At 39.4% G+C, this 12,149-nt stretch overlaps 1 protein-coding gene across 11 annotated transcripts in view; it reads left to right on the plus strand.

Annotated features, from left to right (window-relative positions):
- The window catches only part of GRIP1 (glutamate receptor interacting protein 1), a 323,862-nt gene extending 311,757 nt beyond the window's left edge, over positions 1 to 12,105 (plus strand). For 10 of the 11 annotated variants that reach the window (XM_032105201.1, XM_032105206.1, XM_032105209.1 and 7 more), the window contains 3 exons: positions 2,270 to 2,503; positions 9,049 to 9,195; positions 10,281 to 12,105. In XM_032105201.1, the coding sequence (XP_031961092.1) occupies positions 2,270 to 2,503; positions 9,049 to 9,195; positions 10,281 to 10,517 (618 nt within the window). In that variant the 3' untranslated portion in view covers positions 10,518 to 12,105. The remainder of the gene's footprint in view (positions 1 to 2,269; positions 2,504 to 9,048; positions 9,196 to 10,280) is intronic. The other variant, XM_032105208.1, reaches the window with a different exon arrangement.
- The last annotated feature ends 44 nt before the right edge of the window (positions 12,106 to 12,149 follow it).

Genomic DNA, 12,149 nt, shown 5'->3' on the forward strand with positions numbered 1-12,149 from the left:
GCTGTCTGTAGAGGCAGCAAATGGCACAGAACTTCTAAGTGGGCATAACCTTCCTGCAGCAATACATTCCATTCTCTGACAGACGCTTCATGCAGCTTTTCTTAGCATGTTGTAGGTTGTCTTTTAAATTGAAACTTAATTTGATTAAGATGAACATAAAAGAAAATCAGCTTTTCAAAATGTTTACCTGTAATTGCACCACTCTGAAAGAAAAAGAAGCTACCAATGTGAGAAATGTTGAGAAATGTTCATTAAACAGCAATTTCTTCACCATGTAACAAATTTTCATATTTCATCCTTAAGTTTATTACAAATCTAACCATGCTTTGTGTTAGATGGTGCTGAGTGCATCGGGGGAAGAAAACAGATACAGAGTAACTTGGGACTCTTTCATTTTCTAATCACCTTTCCTCTAAGTTATCAGTACAATTACAATTATACTGCCAATTAAAGCTATCGAATGAAAGGCCCTAAAATATTTTCTTTTATGTTCTTTTAAATTCCTGGAGCTGCAAAACTGGCAGAATCTCATTTTCATTTTTATGTTATATAAAGTCCTTTAGCAGCCAGGAGGAATGCAAATGGCATAACTGGGTGAAAGTTTTTCAGTTCAGATTAATTTACTTCCTCAGATTTATGACTTTTGTATTGCATGTATGGATAGCAAAATGTGATTCTCATGTATTTGTTATTGCAAACCAGAAAAATGTAGGAGAAAATCTTATACTGGTTTAATTCCATAGTTAAATATGATTCAGTACTGCAGGCTTCTCTTGCAGTTTTCAGTATTCAGAGCATAATAAAAGGATATGGAAATAGATAATTCTGAAAGGGAAATAGGTCATCCATGCTGACCAGAATTCAGTTACTTCAACACACTGAATTTTCCTCAGCCTTTCACAAAAGTGAAATTCAGAACAGTAGATGTACATTTATAGCATTGCCTCGTTGCACAACCCCCAGCTCTGAAAAGAAAGCCAGACTCATTCAGTGTGACAGGTTGCTGAGAGTGGCCATGCCTCTACTTTATGAAGTGCCCTGGCATAGTCAAGGACTCCTTATCATTTTTCATTTCAAGGTCTTCAGCCAAAGAGCAAAGAAGGCTGTTGTTTGCCAAGTCCTCTGGCTGCTTTTGCTCCATCAGGCAGTAATATCAGTCATAATGAAGCACAAAAGAGTGTTATGGCTACAATCCATTATCTCATAGTGATAGTAGTGCTAGAGCTGTGAGAAGGACGGGTGACAGGCATGCTCACCAGTCATAGGCAAACATTTATTTGTCTGTTTTGCCCTTATTTTTTACTTCTCACTTTCAAGCAGGCTGTCTGCATCCAGTCCCAGTCAGAGTTCAGGTTATGGTCTTTAAATTTCCCTTGCCGCTTGTCCATCAGAAGAGATAATAAATAGGAAAATCAGCACACCCTGTCCCTGCAGTGGCTGTGCCAAAGTGCATTTGCCTCCCATTCCCCAGAGCAGAAAATCTTTCCCAAAGGAGGAGGCTCCTTGCTGTGCATGGGTGCTTTTCAAGTCAGTCTGTTCCACCCACTGGGTGAGGTGATTCCCATCATCATCTTTGAAGATTTCATCCTCCATGTATTCTTGCATCTAAAACAAAAGGCTGGCTTTTACTGAGATTAAAACCAGCAGTGAGACCAGGGCCAGTGTTAGTCCTGAGCTAAGGCAGTCACTCTTGCAGTGTGCATGTCATGCAAAGTTTCTTTCCAGGCGGTGAGCTTACCTGCACTGAGATTTCCCCAGCTTGAGGTAGTGTCCAGACGCTCTGCCCATGCTGGCTCTAGAGCTACCTACATATTCTGCTGACTCACATTTTTTTTACCTTGCACACACAGTCTGAATTGTAAATGCTTTCCTGTAGTTCCAATTCCAACAAATGCAATTATGCCACAACTTAGATGTTGTTATATTTATGTGTAAAATATTTTTAAAATAAGCAATTACACTACACACTCTTCAGTCTGCCAGGGGACTGGCTTACAGGCATAGTCGTTCTGGTGCTCAGTATTTTAGTTTGAAATGCCATCTGAAAACTTTTGCCTATAGGGTTCCTATATTGTTACTGTGTTTTGTTGTGGTCCTTTATTTTATAGTGACTTGCAAGCAGATTGAACATCTAGCCTCTTGCCTTTTGCTGTGCCCTGAATGATTGTGTTCTAACAAAGAATAGAGGTGTTTTTCCTGCTGCTGTGAATTAACCACTTACTTAACCCGCATTCTCTGTTACAAATTAACCTGTTCATTAATGCTCTAGGCCACAATCATGTCAGGAAGTACAATGAGTTTGAATCATGAAAACCCACAAGCTCGTAACCAGCTGGGAAGACAAGCCAGCTTCCAGGAAAGAAGTTCTGTAAGGCCACATTACAGTCAAGCTACTCGTAGCAACACATTGCCGTCAGATGTGGGGAGAAAGTCCATGGTTCTGAGAAAATTTAAGCAAGAAATGAAAGAAATCATGTCACCAACTCCTGTGGAGTTACACAAGGTCTGTAAATTTTCTTCTGACAGCTTTGAAACAATATATTCAGCCCAGGAACTCTAATTATATGGCAACACAGTAAGCACTTTTTATAATGACTCCACAGAAGTAATTTGGGGGCCATGCATATTAGTTCTTATGAACATATTAATGATAGATCCTTGTGGGGGAAAACAAATGAATAAGATGCATCCTTGTCTACTATTCCATTTTACAATAAATCCTCAAAAGGCACTGCTCTTTTGAAAGGAGCATCCACTGGTAATTTGAATTGACAGGACCAATAACTCTTCTCTGCAAAATGTGTTCATTAAGAAAGCAAAATTTAATTTCTAGAAAATACATTTCTTTAGGAAATTACTCAGGAGGGTTTGGGGCTCCCATTGGTCCTTTTTCAAATTAACACTCATTTTGAATCAAATACAAGAGATTCAATATACATAATACAGAACGTTATTTCAAATTAGGTATTGCTTCTTTCCTCTTCATAATTCCTTTGCTCTAAAAAGGATAATCTTCAGACTGTGCAACTTTCCACTGCTCAGGATGGTTGAAATCACTTGGTGATATGGAGGTGGCACTGCACTCCAAGCAAGTATGGGATAAAGTATCTTTAATATGCACAGCAAACACCCTGCCACTTTGGGTCTCAAGTCCAGTGAGGCCATAACATCAACCAGTTTCCAAAACTTTGAGCGACATTATAATGCCTTTCTCCCTGATGGGAATGAGCATCCTGTTTCCTGCACCCATCTTCCTCTTAAAGGTCTGAGATCTTTCCAGAAAGGAGGCAGAACACAGAGAAATTTCATTAATACTTCACGTGATCATTCTCAAGAGATTTGGGTTGGTTTCTAATCCCTGTGGATTTGACTGAGTTTAGTCTGTAGTTCAGTTTAGTCCAGCAACGTAAGGACTCACTGAGTATGGGCTAAATGAATGTTTGTAGAAGGTAGTAGAGAATTGATCTCATATATGGTAAATGAATTCATTGCCAGTGTATATGATCAATGAGGATGTGTTGTGATAGTTTCAAGCTGTTCCTATTTCCAGCTTGATGTGATCAGTGGAGTTAGGTACTGTGCTCAGTTTTTCTGAGCGGTGAATAAAAGTGAAAACCAAAGTATGCCAGTAAGCATTTCACAGTGTGCTCACATTCAGCAAAGGCACAGTTCTGGGTTACAAAACCAGCCTTTCATGTTAAAATAAATCGTTGCTTGGAAAGGAGTCATCGGAGTTCTGTTAACGAGTCAGTGGTATTCTGTGATAGTAACTAGCTGTTAGAGTCCTGGGCAGTACAAATACCCTGTCCATGAGCTTTCTCAGTTGACTATTGCTTCAGTTGACTTGCTTCAGTTGACTATTTTTAAGATTGCTTTGACCTTCCCCTTGAGTAATTTCCAGGTTTTGTTCAGACAATATAGCCAGTTTTCCCGTCTGCTGAAGTGATGCTGAGTTTGCTTTTACTGTCTGTTCTGGCACCCAGAAAAGAGTCATTTCCTCCCTAAAAATCTGAAAGTTTAACCTGTACTGAGGATTTTCCAAATCCTTACAGTCATTCAAGAAAAACAGAAACTAGTGACTGGATCTTATGGTCTGACTCCCCAGAGTGAGGTTTTACCCCTGTGACACATGCAGGTTACCCTGGGCAGCATGGACTGCTTTTTATTCATGCCCATCTGAGCAAGTTCTTACTTGTCAGTTTTCCTACTGGTTCTTGTGTAGCAGTGTGCCTGTTAGTTTCTCTCTCCTCCTTCATTTTTGTAGTAGACCTCTAGTTTAATACTAATAACCTGTTCCTTTGGACAGTTTGTCCAATCATAGTTTTCCAAAAGAGCTGCAATGCCACAGGAATGACTTCACTGTCAGGGAAATGCCTTGGTTGAAGTATTTTTCATGTATCCCCTTGCTGGCAATGTGTTCTGCCCTCTGCAGGCAAATATCTTAAGTAGCTGGGCCACTGAAAAATAGGAAGATTTGGAAAACTGTGATGGTATAAGCAGTTTTGAGATACAAGCTAAGACATAGCTTGTCTTAGACCTCCTGTGGCAGATTTTCAAGCTATATACTTGACTATATGCTGCTGAGCTTTCCCAGTTTCGTGGGCAGGGCAGGGCAGGTGCCTTTGTTCTGTGTCAGTGTGACGAGTCCACATCCCTGTTGAGGCAGGGCCTGTGTGGCCACAGGTCAGAGTTCACTTTGCAGCAAGGTAACCTGAATTCTTCACTGCTCCTTCTCTCTGCATTGCATTCACCAGTTGTGCACTTGAACTGTCTTTGTCCTGAGGAAACTAGGATTGAGATAAGTGTCCTACAAATCTCTTCAAACATTTGTTCTAGATGGTTTAATAACATTTAATTTAGCTGGATAATGTATTGCTATATCAGTACCCAAATTTAATGAATGCCTTTAATGATTTTATCTACTTAGGTAATAATATAGATTAATATTTTTCTAAAAATCATAGCAGACCATTTTTTAGAAGTTTCATAGAGCGCACATTCCTCTGAGAGCAAAAATATGCACTAGGATCAGATAATTTTTCAATATTATTATTGCAAGTAGTCATTAACCTAAAATTACAGTCAGTTAAAATATCTCAATAGCTGATCTTTGCAAGATGTATGAATTTAAATTAAGCATTTTCCCATTGATTTGAGAGGGAGGAGAGGCATAGGCACAGACTCAAAATGTATAAGCTTGTGTTTTAAATTTGTAACTATTTAATTGCTTATGAAATATGAATTAAATTTCCAATTCCACTTTCTTTTTCCCTTAGGCTCCTGATGTAAATTTAAAAGTCTAACAAATAACCCAAATTGAGATTTTGCTATTGAGATCAGACCTTCCAAAGAGTTGTGATCAGCAGTATAGATAAACCTGCATGATTTAGGTGTTGTGTGAATTGTCTGCAGTTTTATTCCATTCAGAGAGGGCTGCTGCAAGTGAAGATGAGGAACCTGTGGTAGGGCTTTGTCCATACCCATTATTAAATAGAAATGGAGCATTTCAGATAGCAGGGCTTTTATCAGAGATTCTCTTTGAAGAATATATGTTGCTCTAAGAAGAATTAGCCCCAAAATTACAACCTCTAATACAAAAGAAAGTTCTCTGCAGATGACTTCCATCTGAAAAATGTGACAGCTGTCAAACACGCAACAAGGTTAAATTGCTACCTCATCCCTGAAGTAAGCATCAGTTTCTTTAAGTTCCAAGCTCCTGTTAAGTATAGCAAAAGTCAAGAGAAGATAGTTGTAAGGGAAGCAGTTTGTAAAAATCTAGGATCTGTAGATCTGAAGAACTAAAAACATTAGAAAGTATTTTGAAATGTGTAAGCTGTGATTGATAAAAGACTTTGGATGATCATTCCCAAGCTCCGTGCCCCTCCTAGTCCCTTGCCTTGCCCTCTCCATTGCAGTTACTTCCCACTGACCCTCTACAGCAAAACTCTGCTTTCATGCCCCTTATCATTTGAAATGCTCCATTTTTTGTCTCACAAGGGGGGCATGAAGTGGCATGTGCATTATTATAGACAAGACACAAGGTAAGGTGAGCTAATATAGATCTAGAGCTTCTAGAGATCTCTAGAGCTGAATTTGTATGTTTTGCTTGCTGATAGATTGCTCACTAAAAACAAGAGAAAAAGCAACACTATCATAGAACATATGAATGGGACCACCATCTGTGGTGAATTATTCTCCACTCCAGCTTGGCTTTGAGAAGGTCTTGACTGTAATAGTGTCCAGTTTGGGGTCTGAAAATTAAAGATGTTGACCATATGGACAGGGTCCAGAGAAAAAGAAGCCTTATTTCACATCACTGCAGAGAAAGACAGAATAAAGTGATCTTGTCCTCTGTGGATGGCAACAGGCTTAAGCCTCAGCAAGGATGATTCAGTTTAGACCCAAGGAAGACATCTGAAGCACTGAAAAGGATTACTTTAATAGACTGTGGAGTCTCGATCACTGGAGATAAATGTATCTCTGCAATGGCTTAGGTGCAGTTGATCCTGTCTTAGGACAAGAATTCAGTCTAGATGACTTCAGAGAGTCCCCTGTTTCCTATGCTTTTGTAGTTCATCTGGGCTGGATCCAGCTCCATTTGACTCCAGTGCCTGAAGAAGGGGGAAAAAAAAGGAGTAAGTGGAAAGGGGAAGTTCCTTTTAAAAACTGTGCCACCTGTGCTAGAATAGTACGGAGTATTTTAAGTCGTCTTCTCTTAGGTATGGTATCCCTTTTTTACATTAACTTTTCAAGACTTCTTTAAGAAGCAGTTAACTTGAAGCACTTCTGTCCTTTGTGATGATGAGGGAAAAAAGTTACTTTGTTAGAAGAGAATTTGGGCCTTGGTCTAATTATTTTTCATTTCTGCCAGGAAGTGCACACTAATCTGTTGAGTAAAATATATCTCCCTGCTTTATTGGTTTTTTTTCAGTCTTGCAGGATGGTGCTCTTAAACACTTTTGTAGCAGCTTCAAACATACTTTTCATCAAAGCCATGTTAAACATGCTATGATACCACAAACAAAAGCCTCTGTTCATAACAAATCATTAGAATTTCCCCAGAGTCCTGCTGATATAGCATCTGTTGATACAAATTAAAATCATTCTATGATGAATTATTGGGAATTTGCAGATAGGTTTTTTAGTAGCTGAAATGCTCACTGACTCCTAAAATTCGTGCAGGGATGGAGGACATTTGAAAGGTTCAGCAAGAAGTTACTTTGCGGGGAAGATGGGGAAAAGAAGGCAAAGACCTTAAACACCACAGTCCCTGGGAAGTATGAAAGGACAGCTCATACCCAAAAAAGTCACTGTCAGGAAGAAAGCTTTTAGCTTAGTTAAGGGGACTTCAGGTGTGGCTTTCTGCTTTGCAGTGCTGTTCAGAGGGAGAAAAACAAGGGAAGAGGATGTGCTGGGGTAAAGTAAGGGATGAACTTACAAACACCGTGGGGGTGTTTGTGCTCCCCACGGCACAAGACACTGACATTTTCACAGCAGCCCTGCAATGCACCATCCACATCTACAGAGAAGATGGTGCTACTGCTGCAGCAGCTGCCCTGGTATCCAGCTTCTCTCAAGCTGCCCCAGACAGCTACTGAACTTACTTACTAGCAAGTGTGATTTCATTCTGGTGAAAGCAGAGCTGATAAACCCCTAAACCCAAGTCAAGAAAACTGCAGAGAGCAAGAAAGAAACCCAAACCCCAGATCCTTTACTCCTGTTTTGAGACAACCTGTTCTGTTCTGGCTTACCTTTTCACAATGGCAATTAAGATAGGAGCTCAGGAGCCTTCTGAAGGCAGCACCAACCAGTGCTGTGCCCCAGCAGTGCTGTGCCCCAGCAGTGCTGTGCCCCAGCAGTGCTGTGCCTTGGCACCCTTCTCTGAAATGCTGACCAAGCCCTCAGCCTGCTTTGAGCAGGACACTGGACTAGAGACTTCCCAAAGTCCCCTTCAATTCGAATGAGTCTGCACTTCAGAAACATCAGGAAGGAACTCAGTGACTGACACACCCACAAGGATGCAACACATGGAACATTACTTGTACCTAGCCATTATAAAATTTTGGAACGCTTAATGGTGTCATTTTCATCAGCCAAGGTATGATAAAACCAGTGCATTTTGAATCCAGGGTGGTACATGCTACAGCAGTAAAAGCACAGTTTTGACTGTGCAACTCTATCTGTGCACAGTGTCAGATGGCACACCACTCACAGGATTTACTTGCATAGGTCAGCACTCCTGATGTGAGGGAGGATCAAGAAAAAATAAAAACCTGAGCATGCCACTTACTTACAAAGAAGTCTCTATCTTTATCTGTCAAATATCAAATTCACAAAACTCTCTCTGAGCACTTGTCTTCAATACCTGAAAATCCATGAATACCTGAAAAACCTTCTCCTAACAGTTTTATTATCTTCTGTTTCCTGCTTTTGAATGACCACCTCATGGCTATGTAACTGTAAGAATACTGCCTGCAAGCTCTTTCAGAAGGAGCCTTATTTGTACTTGCTTAAAAGATTGCATTGTAACTCTTATACTGAGCACTTTTGAGGTTAGGCTGTGGACACTGCCTGGGCAAAACCAGGCTGTCTAGAGCTTACAGTGACAATGGTCTTTATTTCCTTTACTGGAAGACACAATACCAATTGTTTGGTTGAGGCCAGGTCTTCATACCTGAAGCAAAACTAAGCCTTATCTTGTACTCAGATCCTGGCAGCTATAGAACAGAGAAACAAAACACTTAAAAGGCTCAAAAAGCGACACTAGAAAAGGTGGCCTAAAATACCACAAATTTCCAGCTGACAACCAGAAGTGAAAGGGGCTGTTTATTTACAGAAGAATAAAGTGGCTTCTGAGAATATTAACATAATGTCAAAATGGGGACAACTTTAATACTGTAAGTACCAAATAGTAGGTAAGTGATCTCTCTAATGTGGGGGAAAAAAAAAAAAATCACCAAAACCATCCTAGGAGGAAAACCTGCCTAATGCTTGTAGAAATGGGGACAAAATTTTTTTCTTTCTCATCACGTCACATCTCCTGCACAGGTAACTTTGTACAAGGACTCTGATGGAGAAGACTTCGGGTTCAGTGTCTCGGATGGTTTATTGGAAAAAGGAGTGTATGTTAAAAACATTCGACCAGCTGGCCCTGGTGATCTGGGAGGTTTAAAACCATATGACAGACTTCTACAGGTAATGTTTGTGCATTGTGCAGGTTTGGCATGAAGGGACATCACATATGGATTACTTTGTTGAAAGATTTATAACCACGCTGGGGGGTGTTTGGGTGTCCATGTTCGGAGATGTGATTGCAGAAAACTGCACAGTTTTGCAGTTTTGTTACTTGGAACAGCCCAGTAATCTACATTGCTTATTATATTATACTATTATTATAATATAACGAGCACCACCGTTTGTATTTCTGCTGGGATGTTTTAAGGGGGGCAGGAAGAAGGTCAAATGACCATAATTGCTCTGCACCACGGGCCGTGCTGTGTAGATTTCTTAGATTTCTTTTCTTGGCAAGAAAAGGCAGCACTTCATAGAGCTTTGAACTTTTATGCAGTGGCACTAAAGCTGAATTTTCCTGTGCAGTCAGATTTACATAAACAAATTCTTTCAGAATGCTAGGTATTTTTGAACTCTGAAAGAAACATACAAATGCTCACTAGGAAGCTGGATTTCCCAAAGCATTTCCAGACAGATTTGTCTTTTTTGCTTTTCTTGATACAAACCTTGGAATTATTTCTGTATTTACTCCAAGTGTTGACTGACATAGTTGGAATAATGTGATAGTCACTCAGCACCACACTTATCCCAGTGCCAAGCTGGACTATGATGAAAAAACAAAATCATTTCTCAACTGGCCCAAAAAAAATATTTTATATAAATTTATATCTATTAGGTAAAACCAGAGAAGACCTGAACTGAATTGAAATCTCACATGTGCTCTACTGCATTTCAATTGACAAACACTGAAGAACAGAAAAACTATGTGCTGTTAAATATCATTTATGGAGTGGGCATTGTGACAGCTGGCAACAGCCAGTATCAGTGTAAATATCCCCATTTCAGCTACATTCTGTTTTAAGAGTGAGTAGAAAATTAATTGATGTCTTCAGATTAGACACCACGGTTGAACAGTCTTATGTTGGGTGATTCTCTACTTGGAATAGTTAAATCAGGCTCCATAGTCTCAAGGATAAATCTGCTTCTCTTGTTATCTCATTTTTTTCCTCCCTAAAACGGTAACAAGAATCAATCTTCCCATTAATCAGGTAAACCACGTCCGCACCAGAGACTTCGACTGCTGTTTGGTTGTGCCTCTCATTGCAGAATCTGGCAATAAGCTGGAACTGGTCATTAGCAGAAACCCACTGGCATCTCAGAAGGGAAGCTCAGAACAACACACTTCAGGGAGTGGGGAGTGGGGTGATCCGAATGCTGCCTTCCTTCAGCAGAGCGGACGCACCAGTGTTAGTACGGAGACGCGGGATCCTACAAATACGTTATAGCAGAAACCACCCGAGTGGGACATTCGGTAACAAAAGACAATTATGGTGCTAAATCCATTTAAGATTTCTCTGAGATTGAAGCTCAGATGCTGTACAGCACTGAAAAGCACAGGAGGTCAGTCAGTCTGTCTCAAGGCTTCTATTAATCCACGGTTACTTTGGAAATAGTTTCATTCTTCATAAAGTCATTCCATTCTAAACAATCTAGGATTAGTAACAGTAAAAAATGCATAAGGGCCTTCTTTTTTCCCCATATAAGAAACTGGGGAGATATTTTAAACATCATCTACATGTTCTTCTCCCTTCAGCAGCAGCAGCTGTTTGAGGGAAAAGCACGGAGTTAACCTCTGCTAACAAACAGCAGTGTCCAGGTTATGCAGTTTTTAAAAATCCTTTTTATCAGGAAGGTGCTGCTGTCTGATGGACAAGGCAGAGTGATTTACTGCACTGGGTTTTCCTGTGAAATGGCTCCATCTCTGATTTTGGAAACCTTTATTCGCTGGCGAGAAGGGTGCACTCATTAGACAAAGCAGGCTTTAGATGTTGTAACAAAATGCTTGCAGGAAGCTGCAGTTTGCATTGAACATTACTCCCCCACTTAAGCAAACTTTGTTAGAACATATGTTATTCCCTATGCAATGAAATATTTAATGGTATGTCTTGCAACCTGTGGGGATTTTTAAGCAGAGACTTTTTTAGTGGGATAAAACCTCTGATGGGGGATTACTGCAAAGAGTGAAAAGTGAAATTAGTTCAGACAAATTAGAAAGGTTTTTTTAAAAGAAAATGGCTTTTTTAAAATTATGTCAGTGGAGATTGATACAAAAGCTCTTTAATGATCCATAAACCTGTAAACTTGTACTGTCACACGAGCTTTTTAAGTGAACCAGTTTCGTGAAGGAAGAAAGGTCCTATTTAATATGCTTTATTTTCAGCCTCCTTTATGATAAACATTACCCCCTGCAACACATTTTTAGAATTTAAAATTGTAAATATATTTTACAAATACATCACACAAATTCTCTCCTCTCCCCTCGTCCCCCAAGCAATAAAATACTGCCAGTTGCTTTATATGCTCACCAGCAGCTGCATTGGTTTATTCTGGTATTCAAGTTGTTATTGGTAATTATTGTTCTTGGTGAATATAAAGATACTGGATTTGTACATTTGTAGAGTCTCCATATCTAAGCAATCACCTTACAGAGTTGTTTCTGGTCAATTTAAACTGTTAACTGTATCCCTGTTGCTGTTTCCAATACATACACAAGCTCACCTGCCCCGCACACACAAGTATCTCTGATTTCTATTTCAGCACTGCCAGAAAAGGCCAAAATGACATTCAAGGCTGAATCGTAAAAAAAAAAAAAAGAAAAACAACAAAAACCCCAAGGTTCATGAGTCACTTAAATATGTATTTTTATTTGTAACAAATAAGTATTAAACTGTAAAGTATTTTTGTACAAATTTAATACTTTAATAGCATGATATTTATCGTCTATGTTACGTTTTTGAAATTCAAACTGTTGCAAATATTTGTATGGAAAAACTGTATAAATTGAAATAAACAGTGATTTAAAGACATTAAAAATGAGGTAGAGTTTTTTGACTTTGTATTTTTCCCAGTTTTAGCAA

The sequence above is a fragment of the Corvus moneduloides genome, chromosome 4 (assembly GCF_009650955.1).
Source record: "Corvus moneduloides isolate bCorMon1 chromosome 4, bCorMon1.pri, whole genome shotgun sequence".
In the NCBI taxonomy this organism is placed as follows: domain Eukaryota; kingdom Metazoa; phylum Chordata; class Aves; order Passeriformes; family Corvidae; genus Corvus; species Corvus moneduloides.